Raw genomic sequence first — 27,371 nt, forward strand, 5'->3', positions numbered from 1 at the left:
AGTTTAAACAACGTAGGGCAAATAGGAGTTGGGGTGGGGGTGGGGAAAGGGGATGGAGATAGAATGACAAAGTTTTCAGCAGCCAGCGATTTGAAACCATCTGTCATACCATTTCAGAGTAAGATCCCTCGTGCTAGTGCCAAAACACTTTACCCAGCTGTGAAACCAAAAATTCCTTTACATGGGAAATAAGGACTTTCATTCTTATTGGCAATATAGCTCTTTAAAATGCAAATATTAACTCACTTTTCTGTTGCGTTTAACAGCTTACAGAGCACTTTCAAATGCATCGCTTTGCTAAGTCTTGATAGCCACTCTGGGAGAGAGCTATTCCCAATTTCCCAGTAAGGAGACTGAAGCTCAGAGTGTAGGATCACACAACCAGTAAGAGGCTGAGCAAGATTTTTTAAAATAAGAGCTTCATTGAGACATAATTTGCATACCATAAAATTCACCTTTATACAGGTGAATGAACTTTTAATACACTAGTTTTTAGTATATTCACAAAGTTATTCAACTATTGATGCTAATTCCAGAACGTTGTTGTCATCCCCAGAAGAAACCCCCCGACCCATTAGCAGTCACTCCTCCCTCCCTGATCACCACAGCCCTCGGCAACCACTCATCTACTTTGTTTCTATGATTCGCATGTTCTGGACATCTCACATGAAGGGAATCTCACATGGCCCTGTGAGACTGGTTTCATGCACTTAGCATATTAGTTTTAAGGCTTATCCATGTTGTAGCATGTAACGCACTTTACTCTCTTTATGCCTGAAAAATATTCCCGTGTATGGATATATCACATTTTGTTTATTCATCAGTTGATGGACGATTAAATTGTTTCCTCTTTCAGGCTATTAGGAAGAATACAGCTGTGAACAAGGGTGTACAAGTATCTGTACAAGTCCCTGTTTCAAATTCTTTGGGGCATATACCCAGAAGTGGAATTACTGGATCATATAATAATTCTATGCTTGATTTTTTTGAGGAGATGCCCTACTGTTTTCCTCAGTGGCTGCCTCATTTTACATTCCCACCAGCAATGCACAAGGATTCCAGCTTCTCTGCATCCTCACCAATACTTTTTTTTTTTTTTTTTTTTTTTTTTAACTTTCCTGATGGTGTTAGTTGAAGGACAAAAATAATTAATTTTAATAAAGTCCAATTTATCTATTTTTTCTTTTTTGATTGGTGCCTTTGGTGTCACCTCTAAGAAACCGTTGCCTGATCCAAAGTCACAAAGATCTACTTGTATGTTTTCCCATAAGAGTTCTGTCAGTTTTGGCTTTTACATTTACGTTTTCTGGTCCATTTTGAGTTAATTTTTGTACAGGGTGCAGTAGGGACCCAACTTCATTTTTTTTGCCTGTGGATATCCGTGTGTCTCAGCACCATTTGTTGAAAAGACTGTCCTTTCACCGTTGTCTTGGAACGCTTGTCAAAATCATTGGGCCATAAATGGAAGGATTTGTTTCTGGACCCTTAATCTATTTGATTCATTTCTATGTCTATTAAGCAAGATTTTAATACAAGCTTATGCTCTTCAGATCACACTTAACTTTCCTTCTACCACATAAGACGGTTTGGTCAGAGGGTCTCTTTTATTATCCCAGAGGGTCTCTTTTATTATCCCAGTGTTTGCTCAGAACATGTGCCACAGGCTTGGTAGTATAGGAGCATACCTGGGAGGCTCTCCTGCTGGGGAGATGGAGTCCCAGGCCTTCATCTTTCAGCCTGTAGCCTATGCGAGACTGCCAGGCCTCTGCCATGGCAGCAGTTCTTCCTGTGATCTATCCGTCTTTGTGGTCCCCTCTTTCCCTCTGCTGATAGGAAATGGCTTTGCTGGAAGGGTGGAGGAGGATTCTGGGGTCAGAAAGATATACACCCTCCCTATGCACACAGCCAGCTCCAAGCCCAAGACCCCGGGATGAGCAGGGACCTGACTTTTTGTCTAGAATTCTGAAGGGTGTAAGGTGTGATTTTACCCTACTTACAAGCTAATGAGTTTGCTGGTTGCTGTTTCATAGAGGCTGGCAGAAGACACGAGACTCCTGGGTCAGAGAGAAAAACTTTATTACTCATGTTACAGTCAGCAGCATGAATGTCAGCATATTTGTGTTTGAAGTCCCTTTGCCACTGAAGTCCCATGTGATGGGCCCTCGTGGATGCTGCACACGTAGTGGGTTTGGGTTGCAGCTGAAGAACACTGGATCAAGGGCCCGACACCTTTTTGAGTTGGCAGCAAATACTGCAGCACACAAGCCAGTTCCCCTCCCCACTGGGAATGAGTGGTCACATGGTAGTGATGCTACGGCCCCATGACCTATTTAGCTGTCAGTGTGGCCAACTACAGACACTCTCAGTATCAGGGGATGGAGAAGCCTTGTGGTCTGGCACTTTCAGCAAGAATTTTCAGGGATGCTCACGGCCCATGATTGGGGTAGAGACCTTTGCCTGCTTCACTCACCACAAAAGCTGGGGGTGCCCAAAGGTCCCAAGAGCCCTACAAATAGGAGACTTCAGAGATGGGATGTGGCTTGCTCAGGAACAGAAAGGAAAAACCAAGCCAAGCCCAGGCTTCCCGACTCCTGGTTCAGTGCTTTTTCAACCACCCTGTCTGCCCTTGGGGGGTTTTATGGACACCTAGATGTCTGTAACAGATAGACCTCAGCAGGAAGGGTTGGGGCAGGTAGGGGTGGGGCATCATGGATCCACTGTTTTGCTTCTCTGTCCATCAGGTTCTTTTTCCAGCCTAGGTTGCGTGGGAGATGAGGGGGACATCATTTACAAGGCCAGCTGCATCAGATTTGGTGGCAGAAATGGGACTTAGGAGCCCAATCATTTAATTACAAAGCTGCAGGTGGTCTTTGAGTAGACATGGTTTGTCTAGTGGAAGAATACAGAGGAGGAGAGGGTGAGGGAAATGGCAGGTCCATGGAGCTTTGTGCTAAGGACAGAGCTCACTCAGTGCTCAGGGCCACATCCACCTCCCTCCTGCTCCTCGCTGCTCAGTTCCTCCTCCTGAGTGAGGCCTAATCCTCTCCAAATCCTTAAACCTACCACTGCCCACTCCCTCCCAGAAGCCTTCTCAACCCTCCGGGGAACATTCTGAGCCCTCCACGACTCCTCAGCTGCCACCCACCGTCCCTCCCTGATGGCACACAGCGAGCCAATGTGCTTTTTTATTGATTTCTCTGTTGGGTCAAGATACCATCTTTCCTCTCATCCTGCCTCTCTCACCTGGGTTCCCCACATAGTCCCGCTCCTGGTCAGCTGCAGAATCTGCCCTGCTGTTGACCTGGAAGCAATGGTGCAGCAGTTCAAGGCTGGAGACTTGCAGGCTGGGAGGGCCACCAGGAAGGCCCGGGGATCATGCTGGGGAGAGACACAGGTAGGTCCACTACACTCCCGGGGCCATTTGTGGAGTCCTTGCTGAATTCTATTCCGTCTCTCCCTTCCTCCCTCTCTACCCCCCACCCCTACCCTAGCTCTTCCCCTCCCCGCTGCAGACTCTCTCCAGGAAGATCGTGCGGTCCAAGATGAACAGCACCCTGGTTGGGGTGTTCACCATCACCCTGGTGTTCCTGGCAGCTTTTGTCAACATGGTGGGTGGCTGCACGATCTCCCAGCACCTCCACAGCCCGATTGGATCAAACCCATTGGAGCCATGTACCCGCCCGGCAGGGCTAGGAGGGACTTTCTTATTTGTGTGGCTCCTGGGTCTGGGATAAGCTTTGACTCAATGTGCCTCATGTAGGTTCTTTTTTTTTTTTTTTGAGACAGAGTCTTGCTCTGTCGCCCAGGCTGGGGTGCAGTGGCCGGATCTCAGCTCACTGCAAGCTCCGCCTCCCGGGTTTACGCCATTCTCCTGCCTCAGCCTCCCAAGTAGCTGAGACTACGGGTGTACACCACCACCATGCCCAGCTAATTTTTTTTTTTTTTTTTTTTTTAGAGATGGGGTTTCCCCATGTTGCCAGGCTAGTTGCCAGACTGGTCTCAAACTCCTGGGCTCAAGTGATCCGCTGGCCTTGGCGTCTCAAAATGCTGGGATTATAGGCATGAGCCACTATGCTTGGCTACTCTCCCACTAAGTGAAGTTCTTAGCTCTTCATTCTCAAGCCTGGTGGGGCCAGGAAGAGTTTAGGGAATGTCCCCAAGGCATGTTTAAGAGCCCCTCCTTGGCAGGGCACGCTAGCCACACCCCCTCCAGCCAGGGCAGCTGGGCAAACCTTGCCCGTTCCTCAGCCTCTTTCAGATTTTGTCCCCATCAGTGTCATACTGCACCTGAGGCGGAGGACGGGTGGGAGCCTGCGGCTGGGCTTGCCCTGCCTGTCCCCCAGCAGCTTACCCTCCCCTCACCACCCTCCTCCCTGCCCCCAGTTCACGTGCAACTCCAAGGACCTGCTGGGCTGCTTGGCACAGGAGCACAACATCAGCGCAAGCCAGGTCAACGCATGTCATGTGGTGGAGTCGGCCGTCAACTACAGCCTGGGCGATGAGCAGGGCTTCTGTGGCAGCCCCTGGCCCAACTGCAACTTCCCCGAGGTACTGGGTGCGCACGGGCTGGAAGGGAGTGGTGAAGAGTCCCTTGCCCTCCCCCACTGTCCCCTCAGCTGCTCAGGACAGTCTGAAGGACAGGGTCTCACCAGCTCACTGTCTTCTACAGACCCGCTTACCCCAATGTCTCTCACTCCTACATGCCAGACACTGGGAACAAGGTGAGCCTCCTCCATATGACGATGACGATGACAATGGTGTAGCTGTTGTTTCTATAGTGCTTACCAGGGACTGTGGCTAAGGGCTCTATACACACTTACTAATGAAATCCTCCCAACAGCCTATGACATAAGTGTTATATTATCTCCTTTGTAGAGGCGAAGAACCTGAGACACAGAGAGGCTAAGTAATTTACCCAGGTCACACAGCCAGGACTCAACAAAGCTGGAGCTGTCATTCAACTTGTCCGGCTCCAGACAGAGTTCGTGCTCCTGATCCGAGGGCAAAACTTTCTGGACCCTCCGCTTCTCTAGCAGACCCTACCCCACCTCAGGAGAACCCACCTAAGCCCCAGCTGTTAGGGTCAGAGAGGAGAGAGGGGAGCAAAGCAACCCAATCCCAAACCAGCACTACTATAAACCTCACCTGTTCAAAGTGCACAGTTCAGTAGCTTTTCGTGTGTTCACCAATGTGTACAACCATCATCATCATCTAATTTTAGAATACTTTTATCACCTCAAAAAGAAATTTTGTGCCCACAGGCATTTGGGTTTAAAAATAATGCCACGTATCCTTATTCGGAGAGCAGCATATATTAAGCACCTGTGGCGTGCAAGGTGCTTCATTCACGGTGCTGCATTTGCCAGGGAGCAGTTCGCTAGTCAGCAGTTGGGCCGGGCTTCCAGCCTCCCCCGTCTCATACCCCCAGCTCCCTATGGGTGCACACATGAAGCCAGTAAGATGGGGGCAGTTTGCCTTTTTCTGGAGAGAAGGTTCATGTTTTCATCCAGCTCCCAAAGGGCCTGTGACTGCAGCTGAGGGGTGCTGTGGGCTGCCAGTGTGGGCCTCCCTCCCAGCCTGGGATCTGGCTCTCAGTTGTACAGATAGGGCAGGGAAGGCCCAGGGAGGACCAGGGCTTGGCCCCAGCTCACCTAGGCAGGTGCAGCCCCACCCCTGCCCCGCCCCCGCCCCCCTCCGTTCCCCCCCCCCGGGCTGGTGGCAAGCTCTCTGTCTCTTCCAGGCAGCCATGTTGCACCCAGCCTCCCCTCCCCAGCCTCGCCTCCCTAGCCTCCGCTGCCTCTTACATCTGGCTGAGAGCCCACAGGAGCACTTCAACTTTCTGAGGGCTGTATGTGAGGAGCAGAGGCTATTTTCAGTCTCGTACTTGCCCCTTGGTGGTGGTTCCCCTGGTGAGGCTAAGGCCGGGGGGAGAGGGTGGCAGTGGGCAGATTCTGGCTCCTCATTTGTGGGAGAGGCTTGGTACCAGCCTTCAGCCCCCACCAGCTGACCACCCCCTTCAAAGGTTTCTCCTGATTCAGCAACTCCTTACAGACCAGGCCCGGGGGAGTCCCCAGCATCCAGTGTTGGCCTCCTGGTTATCTGGGCCAGGGTCTGAATGGGAATCCAGGCTGGCTCTTGGAGCTCCCATCCCTCCTTTCAAAGACCGGGGCCCTGGGGCTCTGAGCTTACTCCTCTAGGCTGCCCTCCTCGTTCCCTCTTCTGCTCCTGTTCCCAGTGGTGATGGGAGGCTTCCCCCAGCAACCAATCACCCAGGGGCCCTGGGCAGTCTTTCCTTGGCTCTAGAAGGCCTGGGGAGGCTGAGGGTCTGCCCTGGGGGCTGCTGCAGCCCAGGGCCGAGGCTGTGTGCGAAGACTAAATGTCTGGAGGCCTGACTCAGAAACAATGGTGCTAAATTAAAAATAATAACAACAATAACCGAGGTTGATGTGTGCATCAAGGGACAGCAGCAGATGGGGACCTCCAAGATTACCTGGTTCAGCCCCTCAGTTGTCTAAGAAGGAAACGGAGGCTCAGAGACCAGAAGGGGCTTCCCCAGAGGGAACAGCACAGGGCATGATCCCTCCTCTGAAACCTTTGGGGCCCCATATTGTTTGGACTTCAGAATTTTTCAGATTTTAAAAGGTTGCCTCCCACCCCCAGTGGAGTCTGATCATGAAGTGGTCATATTTCCACAGTAGTAGCATGTCTGCATGTCACAGGAGACACGATAAAGATAACTAGCGTCCCAGCAGTGAGGTCAGCTCTTGTCACCAGAGCAGCTCCGTTCAGGCGTGGCCCCTACAGGAGTCATGAAAACACATTCAGCTTTTGGAGCTTTGTGGTTCAAAGCTGCAGATGAGGGGCTCCCCACGGTTATTGAGGGTGCCGGACAGTGCAGCGAGGGCTTCCTTGCTTGTGTTCATCACAGCAAGCCGTGAGATAGGAAGTCTTGCAGAGGGGACACTGAGGCTCAGAGGGGCTGAGCACACAGCCCGAGGCACACAAAGCCCAGCCTGGATCACGGCTGAAACCCAGGGCAGCCTGGGCCTGCAGCGTAGCTGTAATGTGGGGCTGTCCTGCAGGCAATGGCCAGACTCCAGCTGGAGCCCATCTCCTGGTTCCTAACCAGGGCCCTTCGCCTTACATCACACCTGTTGGGAAATTTACATCAGCAGAAACATGCCCAGCCCAGGCCTCACTTGAGCCAGCTCAGACTGGAGGATGCACGGGGCCAGGGGGCGGGCAGGGCCTGGGGAGCTGATGCCACTGCCCTCTGCCCGCAGTACTTCACCTACAGCGTGCTGCTCAGCCTGCTGGCCTGCTCCGTGTTCCTGCAGATCAACTGCATCGGGAAGCTGGCGCTCATGCTGGCCATCGAGCTCATCTACGTGCTCATCGTGGAGGTGCCGGGTGTCACGCTCTTCGACAATGCCGACCTGCTGGTCACCGCCAATGCCATGTACGGGACACCTTCCTCACGTTCCCCATGGGGCACGGGACATTGCACGGAGGTGGCAAGAGCAGGAGGTTTAGGGTTCCGGCACCACGGGGAACTTGTGAGGAGAGTGTCTTGTTCCTCCCCAGCCCTGACATCTGGGGAAACGGCCTTGTTTCTTTCCTTCCTTCCCGTCCCCAGTAGTTGGAGTGGCCTCAGGTCACCAGGCCCCATTGTGTTTCTTTCTCTGATTTGCTCCTCCCTTGCCAGGGCAGCCTCCAGTGGGCTGCTTTCAGCTCAGTCCAGCTGCCCCAGGCTCAGAGGAGTCACGGTCCAGCAGAGCCAGGCAGTAAGGTGTGTGGGAGCAGAGGGACAAGCTTTGTTGTTCACAGGCTCTGTGTCCCACCTCAAGGCAGGTGCCTGGATATCTGCTGTTCCTCTTCATCCTCCAGCAACCCAGCCAAATAGGCAGACCCACCACATAAGGCGGGGCATCTGTGCACTACCGAAAGGCTCCTGGCTGTGGTGGCAGAGGTTAGGTCCCACGTCCTAGAGGTAGTGGGCGTGAAGGTGGGGCCCACGGCTGTCTGGCCCCATAGTCAGCATGGCCATGTAGTGACAGATGTCAGATTTCCAAGGGAGGTGGCTCCATGAGGGGAAAGACCTCAGGCTTCGGGTGAAATTGGGTTAGAATCTCAGCATCAGACACATTGGTCATTCCTCTGAACCTCATAACCTTTTCCTTGTAAAATGGGAATATTGTCAACCTAAATGAAGGCGGTTGAGGCAGAAATAATTTGATTAAGTTTTGATGGAAGCCGAATGTGAGGATTGGCCAGGAAGATACACACACCAAGTTGGGTGTGTTCCAGAAGCTTCGGGAATGCTTTCGTAAGAAAGTAGAAGGGAAGGGGACTCCTCAGACCAGAGTTGTCCTTTGTCATTGGAGGGTTACAATCACTGGCTACAGATCACAACATACAGACTAAAATGTCTACATGCCAGCAATCAGTACAAATTCATGATTCAGAAATGAATCAGCATTTTTTTATATCAATAGGTTATGCATTAATCAGTACATCAGCAATTTGAGGAGCTCAGATAAGATTCTTCGCTCAGGGACAGGATATTGGTGTAAATCACAAGACCTCCCCGAAGCAGGTTAATTTGGAAGCTTGGCAAATGTGACCTGTAGATTATCAATGCCTATAGTAGTATGTATTTAAAGTGCCTGATTCATCATACTCTTTTCTATGCATCACCACTCCCTACACACACACCAAGAAGTGCAAAAAAAAAAAAAAAAAAAAGTGACAGTTCTGTGTCCCCTGAAAAAATGTAGCAAACTGTACCTTTTTTGAGTTAGAGGAAGGGATTCACCCATCCGTTCTTTTGTTCACCCATTCATTCATTCAAAAATATTTATTAAGGGCCTGCTATGTGCCAGCCGCTGGCCTAGGCAGTCGAGGTACAATGTGGATACACAGAAAACTCAGGAATGTTTCTCTCTCGGGAAGGTGGTGTTGCCTGAGAAAGTGGAGCTCTAATGAAGGGTTTAAGTCATATTCAAGGAAGAACTTCTTGGTGGTTGTGTAGGGGCCGTGGGCAGATGACCACAAAGACGTGGGGCAGTCGAGCATGGGACAGGCTGCAGTCCTTTGAGGAGGAAGAAAGGGTCCAGGAACTTTCTCCCCATGGTTCGGGACTGGAGCAGGGAATGTTGCCCTCCTCTTACTGCTCCTTCCCCGTCCCCAGCATCTCCTCTTCAGGTGCTGAAGCTGGCAGCAGACAGTAAAGGTTATTTCTGGATTGGGAGACCGTGGTTTGGCTCTAAGGCAACATTTTCCAATAGATAAAAAGTGGGCCGGGTGCGGTAGCTCACGCCTGTAATCCGAGCACTTCGGGAGGCTGAGGTGGGCGGATCAGTTGAGTCCAGCCTGGCCAACAAAATCCTGTGTCTACTAGAAATATAAAAATTAGTCACGCGTGGTGGCATGTGCCTGTAATCCCAGCTACTTGGGAGACTGAGGCACAAGAATAGCTTGAACTCAGGAGGTGGCAGTTACAGTGAGCCAAGACTGCACCACTGCACTCCAGCCTGGAAGATAGAGCAAGACTCTGTCTCCAAAAAAAAAAAAAAAAAAAAAAAAAAAACCACTTATGTAATTTTAAATTTTCTTATAGCCATATTAAAAAGGCAAAAAGTATAATTTGACTTTTATTTAATGAGTACTATATAGCCAGAATATCATTTTAAGATATAATCAGTATAAAATTTTTAATGAAATATCTTACCTTTTTTTACACTAATTATTCAAAACCTGGTGTATGTTTTACACGTACAGCACATTTTAACTTGCACCAGCCCCGTGTTAAGTCTCATCAGCTGCATGTGGCCAGCGGCTGCCACACCAAGCAGCGCAGCTGTGGGATCTCCTCCACTCCCTCTGGATGGCAGCAGAGGCCTGGGAGAGGGAGAGGCAGGCAGGCCTCCACCCAGGCAGATGGGCTGGGTCAGGGAAGGCAGGGTTTCAGGTAAGAGCTGGGTGGTTTGTGGTCATGAGTATCCAGTGCTAGTTGGGGCTGCGTTTTCTACCACCTCCCATCCTGAAAGTGTCCTTGAATATGGAGGGGTTGGGGCTGAGGAGCCAGGAGCAGCAGTGGTGGGGACAGCCGAGCAGGGCGTGGGGGCCGAGCAGGAGTGGAGGCCGCCTTATGCCGAAGGGTGGCCCTGACCAGTCTTCCCCAACTCTCTTCACAGAGACTTCTTCAACAACGGGACCTCCCAGTGGTGAGTTGATGCTCCTCAGATAGGGCCGCTCCCTGCCCTCGGCAGAGAACAGACAGGGAAGGCAGCTGGTGCCCAGGTGGGAGGGGCCTTGGTGGCAAGGTGGGTAATGAAGGAGGAGGCCAGCAGGAACAGGGAGGCTGGTTCCTCCTGGGGCAGCAAGGCATCCTGAGGGGCAGAGGCCCTGGTCACTTTCATGATATCTGCCAAGGTGATCTGTAGGCTCTGTGGTTGGGATCACCGGCTTCAGATCATTCCATAGGCCTCATTTTAAAGCATTTAGCCTCAAGCCCTTCCCCAGGAGCCTGTGAGAACCCCAGACCCAGGAGAATGGAAGGTGGTACCCACTTTCCCTCTGGAGTTGAGGAATAAAGGCGAGGGCTGCAGCGCTTGTGGGACCCGTCCCTGCATTGAGGGCTGCTGCCTGGGCAAGGGGGGAGGTGGTGACTGGAGCCTCTGTGCAGCCTTCCAGGGCTTGAGCTCTTGGCTGGCACGAGACGTAGGGTTTGGAATGGCCGCTTTAGTTAAGAGTATCTATTAGTAACAAAAATAGAATTAGACAATAATGCTACTAGTTTTGGAGGACCTACTGTTTGTCAGATGCTGCACTAAGCATTTTGTTTATAATATCTCTTTAATCCTTACTACCATCTTGAAATGTGGGTATTGTTATCCTGTTGTACACAGATAAGCAAACTAAAGTTCAGAGAGATTAAGACACTTGCCCAAGGTTGTCCAGTGACAGGGTCAGCATGGCCTGCCTGGCCCCCTTGTACTGCACCCACTGCCCCTGTCTTGTCCAACATCCCCTGATCTGACAAGAGGGGAGCTCCCAAGTGACGGGGGATTATGAGGCGTCAGGAGAGGAGTAATGGCTGCCTGAGCTGCAGGTGCAAGCAGGGTCTGAGATGGGGCCGCCAGCCAGGAAGGCTTCCTGGAGGAGGCACGTGTGAGGCAAAGTTTGAGCAGGGGGATAAGGAACAGGGGAAGGTATAGTGGGAGGAAGAAAAACAGGACAGCAGTGGGTGGGGGTGGGGGGTCCTCAGAGCCCGCTGTGAGGAGCCAGGGCGGTCTCAGGCCTGCCCACCTCCTACCCGCAGCCCTGAGCACGCAACCAAGGTGGCATTGAAGGTGGTGACGCCCATCATCATCTCAGTCTTTGTGCTGGCCCTGTACCTGCACGCCCAGCAGGTGGAGTCCACTGCCCGCCTCGACTTCCTCTGGAAACTGCAGGTGGGTGGACCTGGGGCTGGACCTGGGGAGGGGAGGCATTTGGGAGCAGGTGACAGAGACAACAGGCTCGTGTCCTGGGCCAGGCCAAGCTGGGCCTTTGTTTTACACTGACAAGCTGTCCTGCTCAGGCCCCATCGAAGCCACTTGATGCCCCATGTCCCCGTGGGTCTGCTCCCTGCTCTCTGGAGCCAAGGGGCAAAACCCTGGGACTTACTGTATGCAGACAAACCCATGCTGACAGTGCTGGGACTCTGATGGGCCCAGGAGGCGTGCTTTGAAGTCAGCAAATACTGGCGGGGCACTTACTTTGTGTGCTGCCACGCAGGGACAGAGGGGAGGTGCGGGCAGGTCCTTTGTGGTGGGGGCAGCAATGGACGGTGGGGGAAGGAAGAGTGGCAAGAGGTGAGTGGAGGAGTAGGGAAGGAGTGTGGCCAGGGTAGGGAGCTGGTACCAAAGGCTGCTCAGCAGGGCTTGACCTGGCCAGAGCTGGGTCGAAGACTCCTCCAGAGGGGATGGACTGAAGGAGCAAAGACTGTTGACCATGCTGCGTGCATTCCAGCCAACATGGCTCTCCAGGATGCATGCCCCGTGCCCTGTGCCTTGTCTCCCTGGAGGAAGGGGTGCCCGTGGGCCAGGTTACCTGCTGGAGCATCTCAGAAGGGCCAGGAGGGAGTGCCCAAGAACGCTCAGCAGGAGAAAGCCCTGTCTTCCTGTGGGCTGCCTCACACCTTTTATTCCAGCCCAGCCCTGTGCAGAGCTTAGCCTGGCCTGGTCTCTACCTCTTCTGGCCCAGCCCCTATCTCCAGACCACTTGAGCTCACCCACAGCTCTCCTTGGCCTCCTCTATCCCAGACTTGTTAGAGGCGTCAGAATGGAAGTCTTTGGGCTGGAGCAAGAGGCCCCGCTTTTTATTGGATGCTGAGTGAGAATGGGGGCAAATGGTTGTCCCTTCTGCTGAGTATTTTGCATGGGTTCTGGCTGGAACTTAGCATGGAGGTCTGTAGTTGGGGGGATCCCCCGAGTTTGGGGGAACCAGGGAGAATCCCAGAAGGGTTTTGTGCAGAATGCCCTTGGGAAGCCCTGGGCTGGGGCACCCTGGGGAAGATCCTGTGTGAGCCTCCCCCCTTGTCAGGCCTCTGCCTTCTCCCTCAATCGCCTCTTCTTTGGGAACATTTTCAGGAGGCTCGCATTTTTCTGCATTTGCTCTATCACCCCCCGCCATATGTACTTTCTGACATGATGCCTCATCACCCCTAAATACTCCCATGTCTACCTTGCAAAAACAAGGACACTCCCTGCGTCATCCCTGCACACCCTCCCCACCTAGGCAATTACCAGGGGTGCGGCAGGCCCCACTTAGTGTTGCCAACTGTCCTGATGCTGGTCCAGGATCCTGTGCATGGGCCCTCTGCATCGAGCTGTTCCGGTCTGCAGCAGATCCTCAGTCTTTCCTCGTCTCACAGTCCTTGCCAATCTTAAAGAACTTGTTATTCTGGGACCTTCAGACCCATGTCCAGACTCAGGCTGAGCCCTTCCTGGAGGAAGCACACAGAAATGGAGCCGGGCACCCCTCGATGCCTCACACTGAGAGACTCTACCGCGCTGACCCATCCCACCACTGTTGATGTCAGCCCTGATGCCTGCTCAGCCGGCATCACCAGATTTCTCCACTCTCAAGTCCCCCTTTCCCCCTTTGTATTTGACTAGCACTTTATGGAAAGAGAGTCTGATATTCCAGTAATTTTCTGATCCTCAGCAAATCTCTGCCCAGCAACCTTTGCATCCATGGTGGCTCCTGCTTGTCTCAGTGCCTGCGGTGGAAATGCCCGATAGCAATGCCCAGTGTCCGCCATTCCTTCTGGACTTGCTGGTTGGCATTCTACTACACAGAAGAGCTGTCCCTCCTCCTCCATTGATTTGCTTATTTATTCACTTCTCTACCTCAGCCTAGACTCACAGATTCCCATGTAATCCAGTGGGTTATCATCTGCAACCTTCACTATTTTAATACTCAAATTGTCCTAGGTTTGGCCCATGTGCATTTCAAGTTGTTGTCTGTGTTATCTGACAGGTCTCCATCACGCTTTGAGCTTTTCCTGACTTTGTAACACAAGCGATCTCAGGGTAATCTTGTGCTTTCCCTGCTGCAGCCCAGGAATCTGATTTCTTCAAAGAGCCCTCCCTCATTCTTTAGAGAGTGGTGTTTAGAAACCAAGGTCTGAGTGCTTGGTGTGCTTGCTGCTTGTAGGTCCTCTCCATGGACAACGCTAAGAAAGATATGTAAGTGTGGAAACATACGTGGAAGCATGTGTACATATGTATCTGTACTACTTCAGTATCCATCTGTATAGATCTTCTTTTAATAATCCTGAGTTCATACCACTATCTCCCATTTTAATCCAATACCTCAGGCTTCTTCCCAGCCTTCCCTTTTCCATGCTTGCAATGTCATTTCTGGCAATGAGAAAGTCCCCTCCCATTATCTTTCATATATGTGTTTATTTGCTCAGTCGTGACCCCCACCACCCTCTCCCCGTCTGTGTGTACACACAGGCACGTGAATGTGTGTGCGTGTGTGTGTGTGTAGGAATGTGTGAGTGAGCCTGTGTCTACCTGCCAGCCTGTGGCAACCTCTCTCCCTGAAGTTTTCCAGCAGGTCCCTCATTCTCCCATTCTTCCCCTGGGATTTTGGGAGAGGGAGCCAACAGCACATAAATACAAATAAAGAAACGCCAGAAAGCAGGCCCTTGGGATGGGTGAGTGATAGTCCCTGCCCCACCCCCAGACTGGCTCCAGCAGCCCCTGTATGGTTGGCTGGTAGGTGGACTCCTCAGCATTCTTGAAGCACCTGCACAAGGAATACGCTCTGACCTGCCAGGTCCCCACCTGGCCCCCTCCTGGCCTAACTGCAGGGTCTGAGTTCTCAGGAGAGCCTGCTCTTGTCCCTTCCTCCAGCATTGACCTTAGTGGGGCCACCAAGAGGCTGTAGCCCCCTGAACCTTTCTGCCCTGCCAGGGCCCAGCCCCAGAAGTAGTTGGCTCCATTGGCAGGTGCCCACCTGTGCTGAGGTGGAGTTTGCAGAGGTGGCCATAGCAACTGGCCTGGCCCTGGGGATTGACTTTGCCCCCAGCAGGAGCCTGCTCTAGCAGCCCTGCCCCCAGCCTCCACCTCCATTCTGTCTGACACTTTGGGCTGATGCTGTCTGCCACCTGCAGGGTGCATCAAAGGAGCTGCAGTGCTCCTGGCATCCCTGGGCCCCCAGGCATGTGTCTCAGCAGAGGTAGGAGCAGGACTGTCTAGTGTGGTGCATTTTCAGAGGCAAATAACTGACTGCCGGGCTCCTCCATGGGACAGCCCGTGAGAAGAAGCACAGGAATGGCCCCCACCCCCAGCCTTCTCCCATGGGCACAGCTGTTTCAGAGCCAGACACAAGTAGCCTTATTCTTGGGGAGGGGCATTTCTGCCTCCCAGGAGCTTAGGTTACCTGGGCAGGAAGACTGGGCAAGAAGATAGCACAGACAAGCTGACTCCCCGCACCTCTGTGGGTGGTGGTAGAAGGCGGGGCCCTTTAGCATCCAGGACCCCCGGGCTGATCCCTGTCCTCACAGCCACATTCCCAGGGACTTCAGAGGCCACCAGGCCATAGGCAGCACAGTCAGGAGCCCATTTACCTTAGGGGCAGAGCTGGCCATTGAGCCTTGGGGTCCTGGATCTTCTGCCCTGGGAGCTCTTCCTCCCTGCTGGACCCAGGTCCTGAAGCCTTGGAAAGGGACGCCAGCTCCTTCCCCATGGACAGCCACCACCCACAGGGACAGCCAAGGTCCTGAGAGTCAGTCCTGGTCCTGCTGTAGATTCTACTTGCAGCCGAGCAGAAAGGTGTCTTCATTTAGTTAGGAAAAGCCCAAGTGGGCCAGCCAGACTTTTCAAAGTGGCTCTGCTAATTAATGATCTTCTCCTGGTTGGTTTTGCCAACACGGTCTCTCCCAGTTAAAGGGGGCCATGTTATCTGCCCCCACGGGTGAGGAAGCCAGCTGACCACTACAATGCAGTGTCTCGTGAAGACTCTTGTTAGATGGTTCCTTGCCACACCTCAGTGTGTGACACCTCTTCCCTTCAGCACCGTGTAGGGCACTACTGGCTTCTTGACGCAAGGGATCTGCACTATCCTTTAACCTGGAGGGTGGGTGACCACAAAATCCCACTGCACAGACCCAGGACCCAAACTGGGGGGTAAACTAAAGTCACTGGTGATGTCCCATCCTCATCCCAGGGGGTCCCTCATGGCACTTGCTCCTCCTGGCTGCACTTGGCTCTGGGGCAAGTCTACCCTCCTGGGAGGCAGGGACACTGGGCAGGGCTTTGGGCTGTTCTCCCCCACAGGTCCATCAATTAAGGTAATGAACAGTGGAGGAGCACCGCAGAGCTGGAGGGCTGTGTGGGCTGTGTTTTGGATTCTTTTCCCCTCCAGCCTGGTTCTGGCCTTTGGCAGACAGGATCCTTGCAGCCTCGCCTCCAGGCCTGTTCCTGCTCGGGGCTCCCCCCTGCAGGCTCAGCACCCCCAGAGAGGCCGGCAGAGAGAGTTCAATGCTCAGAAATGTCTTTTCTGATTGTCGAAGTCCTGCTCTTTGGAGAAAACCTGGAAGTGGAAACAGCAGAGGGAGGAGGAGAGACAGCGGTACTTGCCAACATCCTGGGCACGAGTTGGCATTTGCGTGACTGGCGCTTTTTCTCCAGGCCATGGAGAGGAGGAGGTGGAGGGGCCAACACCTGGGCTCGCGCTGGCATCTGGGTGACTTGCAGTCTTTTTCTCCCAGGCCACAGAGGAGAAGGAGGAGATGGAGGAGCTGCAGGCCTACAACCGGCGGCTGCTGCACAACATCCTGCCCAAGGATGTGGCCGCTCACTTCCTGGCCCGCGAGCGGCGCAACGATGAGCTCTACTATCAGTCCTGTGAGTGCGTGGCGGTCATGTTCGCCTCCATCGCCAACTTCTCCGAGTTCTACGTTGAGCTGGAGGCCAACAACGAGGGTGTCGAGTGCCTGCGGCTACTTAATGAGATCATCGCTGACTTTGATGAGGTGCACAGTGGGGCCTGGGTCAGGCTGTGTTCCTGGGAGGGGCCTACAGGTCCCTGGTGTGGGAGGGATGTAAAGAGACCTGGCGTCCCCTTCTACCATCCTGACATAAACAGTGATGATGAGAGCTCTACCAGCAGGAACCTGACTATGTCCCCAGGTGCTGCAATGGGCACCTTGGACACATGGCCTGTCTCATCATCATGTGACAGATGAGGAAACTGAGGCCGACAGACTTCAAGTGTCTGGCCTAAGGTCACTGCCAGTAAGTGGCAGAGCTGGGGTTTCAGCCCACACTATTTGAACTTAGCCTTTGGCGGCTGCCTGACTGGCTCGCTGACTGCCATTCCTCTCACGCCATCAAGGGGGCACGGGGCCCCAGGGCCTGGGACAACTCAGTGTCAGGACCCAGGGCTTTGAGAGGACCAAAGGTAGGAGGAGTCCCTCGGCTAAGGGAGGAGGCAGGACAAAGATGCGAGGCCCTGAGCAGCGGAGGCCAAATTGAGGCATTCCTTCATTTCCTTCTCATACCTCTGTTGAGCACCCGGCGTGTGGAGGAACTGGGGATGCGGAGCCCTGTAGCGCAGTCTCGCCCCCGGGAGCTCCTGAGTCATCGGTGTCAGAGGGGCCACCCCAGCGGGCTGGCATGGCCTGGACACAGGGCGCAGAGAGGAGCAAGACGATGGAGCTGGGCCAGGCAGTGTTGGGAACAGCCTGCGAGACTCCTGGGGCAGCGGAGTGATGGGATTTGGCTGAATTGAGTCTGGGAAGGCTTCTAGGAGGGCTGGGGCCAGGGGGTAGGGAAAGAGTGTCCTGCTGGACAAATGGAGGTTTCCCTGGGTGGGATGGGGGAGTGAGCTTGTTGAAGAGGAGACAAGAGATTCAGAGGTGACTAGTGACCTTGTCTTCAGGGCTCTTGGCATGAGGGTGGGCAGGTAGCCCGGAGGCACTGTCCGGCGGGTGAGAGTGTGGAGGGGCCTGGCTGTGTCAGGAGCGTTGCAAGCATCATACTGATGAGGGTGGAGACAGGCCCACTGTGTGAAGAGGGGACACATGAAGGGCCATGCTGCCGCACTTCCCTGCACATCCTCTGTCCCTCCCTGTGGCCCTCGGTGTCCCAGGGTTGAGGGTGACCCAGGTTTGGCCTCTTTCATCCAGATCATCAGCGAGGATCGGTTCCGGCAGCTGGAGAAGATCAAGACCATCGGCAGCACCTACATGGCTGCCTCCGGCCTCAACGACTCCACCTACGACAAGGTGGGCAAGACCCACATCAAGGCACTGGCCGACTTTGCCATGAAGCTGATGGACCAGATGAAGTATATCAATGAGCACTCTTTCAACAACTTCCAGATGAAGATCGGTGAGTGGGGCCCCCGGCAGTGCTGAGCCCAGGGTGCAGTCAGGAGGAGGGCTGGCAGGAGCTCCCCCATACCCCAGCCCGCATCCGCCATTGTGGTCCCAAGGTAGAAGGCCAGGGGCAGCCGAGGCTGATGTGGCGTGTTCCCTGCCCTTAGTAGGTGGGGGCAGGCATGGGTCACTCACAGTGGAACCCGCCCAGAGCCTGGTGATGCCTCTGCTGCCTTTTGACATGAGGGCCACATGGGCAGGACACCCCTTGGTGAGTTCCCACCTCACTCAGATGCAGGGATGGCCTGGTGGGGCCCAGGCTGTGCCTGCTCAAAGGGCTTTGTGGGGGGTACTCTGTGCCGAGGGCATGGGGCCTTCTGGTGGTTGCAGCACGGGCAGATGGCAGTCCCATTTATTTCAAGTAATACTGACCTAACAGCATTGTTTTATTTAAAAGTATTCCACATTCATTCAGTAAAAATGGAAAACAGTAAAATCAAATACTAGATACATTTTAAATACAAAATGCATAAACATGTTACCAGTCATTAAATTTGCAAATTTAGAACATTAAACATGTAAGCTGCAAAATCGTTAGCAAAATAAAGTGAAACAGTTTGAAAAAACTAAACATTCAAAGAATCATGTGATAGTGACTGTGAAATGATTCTATTCCGACTTTTTAAAAAGAGTAACTTTTTACTCTTTTTACACAAGTTTCAAGTAGGGTTATTGTTGAGTCGAGGTGGGGAGCAAAATCTTCCAGCGGCTGTTCATCCACACAAACCAGGGAAAGAAACGGTGAGAAGCCTGTGATAGGTCAGAGCCCTGGATCTGCCTGGGCTCCTTCTTTGTCACGTGCCTCGCCTTGGTTGGATGGCTGTGGAGGGGCTGTGCCAATGCCTCTGTGGCGTCTGACAGAGGTCCTGAATCAGTTTCAAAATAGTCATGACCATATTCTTGCTCAGAAAGTCTTTGAACCAAAAACATATGTATTTTTCTTTTTTTTTTCTAAGTCAGTTTTGTTTCATTACCCCTAACCTTTTATTTTGACAAGTTTCACCTCTAGAGAAGAGTTGAAAAAATGGTACAATGAAAACCCAGGTACACACTGCCCTGTGTGTTCCACCCTCCTGTGTCCATAAAATGACTGTGGAATGCCAGCTCTGAACTCGTTCCACAAAGCTCGAGGCATTTCTGCAGTTTGTTTGTCCTTAGAATGGATCTTACCGAGGGTGTACAGTCTGATGGCGCACAAGTTGGTCTTGCAATAGAAAGCTGACGCAGTGGAGTGTTGCTCCTCCTGAGGTCTGTGGAGGTAAAGAATGCTTTCTGAACAAGCAGGCCTTTGTTCTATTCGCCATTTAATGCATTATCAACTCCCTGGGTATGTTTCAAACCATCAATGATTCAGATTTTAAAGTTTTAAAAATCACAATTATCACCCATAAAAATACGGGCATTTCAATTCTCAAAATTAACACATTATACCGAAATATTGGATGACTAAAAACCAGTATTGTGATCATTCGTGTCCTTAGGAGACATTTTGTTGCAGCCAGAGTGTCAGGAATCGGGCTTTCCCTGGGCCAGCTGGCTTGCTGTATCCCATAGGCACAGTGCTTTGTGGGCTTGGCCAGGTTTGCATCCTGCACTGGCTGCTGGAGGCCCCGAGACAGCCAGCTGGGAGTTCGCTTTAAGTGATGTGCAGCCTACATTTTTGCATTAACGTCATACACTCTTGGTCTTGTGTAACACTGACATTCTTGTTTTCCTTTCACCCCATCCTGCTTTGGTTTGTGTTTTGTCCGCCTGCTTTGGTTTGCGTTTTTCTCCCAGTGTGTGTTTTTGAAAAGCCTCAACTCCTTGATTGGACCAGGCCTAGGGACTGAGTGTAGAATCTGCCAAGAGGTAGATAAGGAGCCGGGCAGGCAGCTGGGAGCCTGTGTGGCAGCTCCCTTCCTACAGACTCAGGCCTATCTTCCCTGGGTGGCGTGGCTTTGGGATATAGAAGCCATCAGGGCTCAGTCCAGTCAGCAAGATGGACAGTCCAGCCTGGTGATGGCACATGGGGTATAAAGCTGCCTGTGGCTTGGAAGGACTGATGAGGAGGGTCATGGAAGGAAGTCCTGAGGACTGATGGCATTGCTGACCAAGTGAGGGTCACCAGGGGCCTAGTTTGGAGCTTCTGCTGTGTTTTCAGTCGTGCCCTTCACATACAAGAAACAGGCAACAGTGGTGCTTAGTGAGGACAGTATGAGACCGGCAGGTTACATAGAAAGGAATGCCCCATGCCTGGAGACAGGACAGGAAATGTCTAGAGAATATCAGTTGAACCAGATACGTGGGGGCAGGATTTAGCCTGGGGAGGAGGAAAGAGAACGCCTCAGGAGAGAGAAGCAGCTCATCGAAGGCTCAGAGGCAGTGACGCTCAGCATTGCCTTGGGTGGGATTGGGAAGGTGGGCGGAGGAGAGCCGAAGTGGTAGCTGGAGCTTGGTCGCTGCAGTGTGCCTGCCCCAGCTCAGAGGCGGGGGAACAGGAGTACTCGGAGAGAGGAGACTGGCACAGGGCGATGAGTTGGCCAGGATCTAAGAGTGAGAATAGCGAGGAAAGAAACAGAAAAATGAGGAAGAGGGAGACAGCCAGTCTGATAGGTTGAGCCTAAATGGCTACAGGAGAAAGAGGATTAGGGAAAGGCAACTGCATTATACAGGAGGCCTTGAAGAGGGCGCTCTTGGTTGAGAGGTGTCGAGGACACAGGTGCAGGCTCCTTGTGTCTTGCATTCACAGGCATTTGATAGGAGCAGAGAAGCGGGAGGCAGGGTTAAGCACGGCCTTGGGCCTGGAGGCCCATGGGTGTCTCAGGCTGGGAGTCAGGACCTGTGGCATGTGGAGAGAGAGATGGTGGCGAGGTCAAGCCAGACGTGTGTCAGTCCTAACCTGATGAGTGTGGCTGATTCCTCTCCCCTGCAGGGCTCAACATCGGCCCCGTGGTGGCCGGGGTGATAGGGGCACGAAAGCCTCAGTACGACATCTGGGGCAATACCGTGAACGTGGCCAGCCGCATGGACAGCACTGGTGTACCTGACCGCATCCAGGTGAGTGCAGGAGAATCCGCCACCCCTCACCCCCATGGGAGGGCCTGTGTCTGACACCGAGAGGTCTTCAGGACAGGCCACCCACAGTTCCCACTCAGAATCTCTGCAGCGAGATTCAAGGGTGTTGGGGCTGTTGACGCTTGGAAGCTTGGAGAACACAATTGTGTTTCAGGCCCTCAGCACCTTGGACAGATCTTCAGGCTTCTGCAGAGCCCTCTACTGGGCATGGAAGGAATTGGGGGCTGTTGGGAGTGGATCTGATTGTAGAGGCCTAGCCGAGAGTGCACATGCAGGCCCCAGTGCCTTCTAGCCCAGGCACACAGAGAGGATGCAAAGATGTCTGCAGGGAGCAGGTCTTACCCATTGAGCCTGCAGCATTCCTGGCCTGGCTCAGGAGAGCCAGTGGAGGCTGCTGGCCCTGGGATGGTGCCTCCCCCAGCCCCAGCAGCCAAGGGCCCTGGCCAGAGACTCAGAGGCCTTTTCCCCTTGCTCCCTTCTTTGCAAGCTGGGCTTGTGGTTTCCAGGCCTGCTGTTCTTCAGCTGCTGCTTTTTCTCGAGCCTTCCTTGATTCCCTGCTGTAGTCTGATGGCAGAGGCATTGCTCTGGGCAGTAGTCCCCTGCAAGGCCCTCAGCCACAGTTCTGTGTGAGGCTCTGGGAAGTCAGCTCGCCTGGTCTCAGTTTTTCCAGGTGCTAACTGTGCTGCTTCTAAGGCCTTTTGCCAACACTGATGATACTGCTTAAATGTCCCGACTTCTCTCCCCCACAGGGCCTCTGAATAAAGAGCCTGACCCCAAGCACAGTCCTGGTCCACTCAGCCTGACCCAGCTGGGGTGTGGAAGCTGACCTGGCTGGGGTGTGGAAGCTGACCCGGCTGGGGTGTGGAAGCTGGCCGAGGGGCCTGGCCTTGATGGCCTTTTCTCACCTCCTCCTGCTGAGGAGGGCAGCGGGATGGGCCTAGAGATAGGAGCGAGAGGCATGTGTGTTTCCAAGGCTTCCAGCCCATTCAGGGACAGCAAGGGACAGCAGCCACCACAATGACCCAGCACCTTACCTTGCATGGGGCTTTGCCACACAGGAACTGCAGCTAGTAACACAGTGGGGTCCCTCTCAGCAGCCCACCCAGCACTCCCGCCCCTGCTCCCTGGTGCTCCCAGCAGCGGGCTTGCAGCGTGGCTGGGGTGGGGAGCTCTGATGACGCTCACAAATGGCTCTTGGATCATCACAGGAGGCACTGGCCGTGCTGCCACTCCCCACACCTGTCCCCCGCCACTCTCCTCTTTCACCCAGCAATGGGATAGTGAAATTAATGAAGCCATCAGTGAGCTCCCTTCTTTGTTCCAAAAGCTAAAGCAGAGCCAGGTAACAAGACCTGGACCTAAACCCAGGCCCTGCCGTTTATTAAGTGTGTAACCTCAGGCACGTGACTTAGATGCTCTGAGCCTGAGGGTAATAATAGTAGTCACCTCACAGGAAGATGCAGTGAGATAAGCAAAGGCTCTCAAACGACCTGTGGTGAAAAACAGCTTTTAAAAATCATTCTGATCTGTCACGGAGGGATGCTTTTGTACAGCGCACCGGGGACACCGTTGGAGACGGGCTGCAGCCAGGTCAGATGGCTGTGAAAGCTCCCCCGCCCTTACTCTCCACTCCTGAACTTCCCTGGACTCAGGGCAGTCAGTCCATGGACCACAGGCCACACTGAGTGGCACTGAAGCAGCACACGCAAGCTGCCCGTCACAGTGCCTGGCACGAACAGGTGCTGAGGGTGAGAGCTGGCATCACTCTTTTCTTAGGATCCCTTCCACGGTGAGCTGCTGTCACTTTCTGAGAGCGCCACAGTGGAGCAGCTGCCCCCTCCTTCTGTGTCAGGGGTGGCAGCAGGGCTGGGCAGTCAGAGGTGGTTCTACCCCACAGCAGTTCATGGCCAAGGCCATCAGTGGCTTGTCCCCTCTCCTCCTTTTCCCCCACAGGTCACCACGGACATGTACCAGGTGCTGGCCGCCAACACGTACCAACTGGAGTGCCGGGGCGTGGTCAAGGTCAAGGGCAAAGGCGAGATGATGACCTACTTCCTCAATGGAGGGCCCCCGCTCAGTTAGCAGCTGTTGGCCAACGGTGCCAGGCAGCCTGGCCTCCAGAGTCACGGAAGCAGCTTCTCTGTGTGCCGGGGGTGGCGGGGAAGCCATGCTCCAGCCCGCAGGGCTGCGCTGTTGAGATTTTCCACTTGGACTCCAGAGCAGCTGCTGCCTTTGCTGGTGGGCAGCGGCCTCCGTCCCAGGCCCTGGGGTGCCAGCGTCCTGCGAGCACCCAGCTGACCAAAGATGTTTCCCTCTGTAGAAGACTCTGCTAGACTGGGTCTGAAGCTTGAGTTTTCTAACAGGTGCTGCTGCACAGGTGGAAAGGAGCCGTGGGAATGTGTGTGTGGCGCGGCCCGGACAAGGGCAGGGCTGAGGGAGGGGCCTCCGACTCAGCTGGGGGTAGACGGGCTCGAATCTGGCCTGGGGGAGCCTAGGGACCCCAGGGGTCTGCTTTTCTATGTGAGCCTTTAAACTTCAGACAGGCCGCCACCCTGCGCCTGCAGGGGCTTTGGGGCAGGAGTGCTGGCTTTGGAGGGACTGTGGCCTTCATCGTGGTCCTCTGCCCACACCTCCACGCACACAGACAGTGCCCTAGGAGGGAAACAGAACTAATTATGAGGGGGAGGCAAGAGGACGCCAAGCAAGGAGTGGTGATTCTGAGAAAAATATTTATTAAATAAAACAAAACAAGTTCTCCGTGCCCTTCTTTAGACTATGCTAGTTGTATGCGTGTAAGAGACCCACAAGCAAACGAGGACGCCACTCGGGGGGAGGGCAGGGATCCCCACTTGTCTTTTTTGTATTTTTTATTTTGTATTATTGAAAGCCTTGGAGATCTCACAGATATGCCAAATTCTATATTTTGTAAATTCTCTATATTAGAAAACAGCCGTGCACAGCGAGGCGTGTGCTCATTTGTACTGTGCGTATGTTGGCGTATGTACTGGTGTATATGTGCGTGTGTTCATGCTGTGGAACTGGTCTCACACAGGATGCGTTTCCCTCCTTTCAGATTTGGCAGTTTTGGGTTTTCGCAGGTACCACCAGAGCAGTGGGCGTGTGCTTTTGGGGTACCATATGCTCAGCTTAAGGAGGAGGATGCATGGACACATTGCCCCATCTTTCTCTGACACACGCACGTGTGTACACACATGCACACACCCTGCTTCCCCTAAGCAAAACGCAGATGGAATGATAAGAAAACAAAAAGCTGCTTTCCCATCCCAGGCCGAGCTGGAACCAAGGGAAGCAACCTCATCCTGAGGCAGGCAGTGTGGCACCCTCCACCCTCCACGCCCTGAGATTTCAGACGTTTGCTGCTTACAGAGGCGGCTCCCCCGGATTCTGGAGTGCTTACAGAAGGCCGGGTGCTTTGCAGGCTGGGGCAAGAAAGCCAAGCCTCCCTGGCCTACTCAGTTGGCCAAGGTGCAGGTGGCTCTTCCGGGAGCTGTGCACTCAGACAGGGTTGCACTCAGACAGGGTTGCAATGTGCAGCCCTCAGGTTTGAGGAAAGGGAGTGGCCTTGACCTCCACCGGCAAACCAGGCAGAGGAATGGGTAGAGCCCAGCTTTAGAGTCCACAGGGAAAGCTAGCAGGAATTTTGTTTTATCGGGAGAAGGCAGTTAAATATACCAAGAAAAAAATACTATTTTTATAAGCTATGAGGAAGGCATTTGGAAAATGATACGCTACCACAGAATTCGATGGACTCCTTAGGGCCCATGCCCAAATCTTCCCATTGCTTCTCAGGTTAGAATGATCCTCACCTCCAACATGAGCTTGGAGGCGATGAGGCGGTGGCTCTGTGCCAGCTGCCACAATGTGACTTTGATATCCACCTGCACCACCTCTCACTGGGCTCTAGCACCACCCTCCCCTCGCCGCACACTAATCCCACCACAATTCGAACACAGCTCTGAGAAACAAAGTGTGCGGACCCAAAACTGCCAAGCCTGAGTCTGTCCCGTGCTTCTGCTGCTCCATCCTTTGAGTTCTGCATTGCCATCCTGCCGTCGAGGGCTGGAGGCCTGCTTTCTTCCAGCTGTTGTTCTCAAGTTCCCTGCCCCTCCACATCGCCCGCCAGTGGTGTTGGGTTTTCGTTCTGCTTCCAACCTGAGTAAAGTGTGTGTGCTGAGTTCATCCCGTGTTCCCCCATGGTCATGGCCTCCCGGCCCCATGGGGACCCCTCTCTCATCCCAGCAGTGACTGGTGACAGCGTGCAGGTGCAGTGCTAGCTCTTCGTTCCCTCTAAGGGGTGTGCACTCTTTTTATTCCTACTCTTGCAAAAACAGATACGATTATGATTTCCCATGGAAATTGAAAAGTCTATTTAAATAATTTAACTATTAAACACTTTCACTGGTAATGTGTCCTGGTCTGATTTGCAGCTTGGGCCAGGGGGCCCTGGCCCTGGTGTGAAGAACAGTGCACCCAGCCTTCGGGGTGCTGGGGAGGGGAGTCACAGAGGGCAGAGAACTCCCCTGAGCAGGGGACAGCACCTTGCTATAGAGATAATGTTGGCTGAAGACTGCGGTCCTTGTGGCGGCCAGTGGGAGAACACTAGTGACCGTAGCAAGAGTCAGTGTATGGGGCTGGGGAGCAGGTGCACCCAGGACAGGAGGCTGAGGAACAAGGGCTGAGTAGGGACCAGGAGTGAAGGGGATACAAAATCCAGCATCAGAACAGAAAAGACCAGGTCCAGGGAAGGATGCTCTAAACAGATGAGCCAAACATGTTTATATGCCACGAGAAAGAAAGGTGAAAACACAGGCATGGAACACAGATAATGGAAAGGACCCAAGCAGGTGAGTGCGGACAAGCTGCAGGCCAGAAGTGAACTGATTTGACCTGCATAGCTAATAATGATGGCACTCTCTGTGTGCCACACTGGGATATGCGCCATACAAACATTATCGCATTTAATCGTACCGATGAAGGAACTGAGGCACAGAGAGGTTGAGTTATTTGCCTAAGGCCACACAGCTGGTAATGAACAGAGATGAGTTTCAGAGCAGGCCTGTCTGCCATCAAATCCCATGCAGGGAACCTCCTGCAGGCCTAGGACTCCTCTCCCCACTGAGAGGAAGGGAGAGGTGGTAGGGGAGGCAGGGGCCCCTGTCAGCACTTCCTGCCTGCTGTGCCATCAAATGCCAGGTTATATTTGGGTTAAGGAAAGAAATTCAGAGGGGGTTACTCACGTGAAGTTGAACACAGGTGTAAATAAAGGCAGCAGTGAAAGATTTCACAGCTTCACTGACCAATAGCCATGTGGGGACATAGATGTGACAGTCCTGGGCATGTGGCCTCCTGCTCCAAAGAAGGTAGACATCATTAGGACTTCAACGTGCCTGGTGAAAGATGCCATTTTATTGAGGTGTGACTTTAACGCTGAGAAGTTTTCACGCTGGAGTACATTCATTAGAAAAGGAGACCGAATGATTACATGTTCAAACTTTAGGGGCCAATTGGCCTAAGTGGGAACCTCAGCTCCTAAACAACGTCCACTCTGCTGTGGCCAGTAGAGACTAGGCCCTCAGGCAGCCTCCATGAAACCGCCGTGTAGACGCCAAGGAAATGCAACTCAAAACCTTCAAAAGCCCTTTCCAACCCCATCCCCACTGAGCTAGTCCCAGAGAACTTACTTGTTCTTCCCTTACGAGGGTCTACTTTTTTCCAAAGGCATATTCATATCTAGAATACTAAATAACCGTTTATTTGAAAAGATGCTTTTGATAGGTGGGGTGAGTTTTGAACACCACTTTAACGCCCACTGACAGCAGACATCACTAAAACCAAGACCAGACTTCAGCCAGCATGGTGATGCTTTGAGTGTAGCAGCTAATCAGTGGGAAGACAGTGAATCCTGGTGCATTGGAGAGGCTGGAAATAAATATTCACCAGCTAGCCACGTTACTCTTAAGACAAAAGTTAGAAATACATTCACAGAACTTTTCCAAAAGCGAAATTACCTGGGTGGCTTGTAAATGATGCCAGGAGCTGCGGGTTTTCCATAGTGCTGCGAGGACCACGAGCCGTCCATCAGCGGGATATGAGCTTCCTGGAGCCTGAAAAAGGTGCTGAGCCCAGGGCCCTGCAGGGAGGAAAGCCTTCTCAGGCATTTCAGCATATAGTGCTCACAAGTGCTGAGCAGATTCTCACTGCTGCCTGAACAAGAGAATGACGACGGCAGTGACAAACACGCTCTGAAATCCGGCAGTTTTTGAATTTGTCTAAATCCAAATCACACGCTACAGAGAACAAATGCTGTCCAGTTCACCTTCAGAGGGAAGGGAACTGACAGGGCTTGGCCATG

At 53.0% G+C, this 27,371-nt stretch overlaps 1 protein-coding gene across 1 annotated transcript in view; it reads left to right on the forward strand.

Moving 5' to 3' along the window:
* ADCY5 (adenylate cyclase 5) overlaps window positions 1–25,424 on the forward strand; it is a 165,491-nt gene extending 140,067 nt beyond the window's left edge. Inside the window, exons 13-21 of the mRNA XM_050781583.1 lie at window positions 3,492–3,608; window positions 4,384–4,548; window positions 7,284–7,459; window positions 10,197–10,226; window positions 11,324–11,456; window positions 16,271–16,534; window positions 17,690–17,894; window positions 20,856–20,980; window positions 22,952–25,424. Coding sequence (XP_050637540.1) covers window positions 3,492–3,608; window positions 4,384–4,548; window positions 7,284–7,459; window positions 10,197–10,226; window positions 11,324–11,456; window positions 16,271–16,534; window positions 17,690–17,894; window positions 20,856–20,980; window positions 22,952–23,080 — 1,344 coding nt within the window. The 3' untranslated portion in view covers window positions 23,081–25,424. The remainder of the gene's footprint in view (window positions 1–3,491; window positions 3,609–4,383; window positions 4,549–7,283; window positions 7,460–10,196; window positions 10,227–11,323; window positions 11,457–16,270; window positions 16,535–17,689; window positions 17,895–20,855; window positions 20,981–22,951) is intronic.
* Window positions 25,425–27,371: the final 1,947 nt, after the last annotated feature.

Source organism: Macaca thibetana, chromosome 2, assembly GCF_024542745.1.
Source record: "Macaca thibetana thibetana isolate TM-01 chromosome 2, ASM2454274v1, whole genome shotgun sequence".
Lineage (NCBI taxonomy): Eukaryota > Metazoa > Chordata > Mammalia > Primates > Cercopithecidae > Macaca > Macaca thibetana.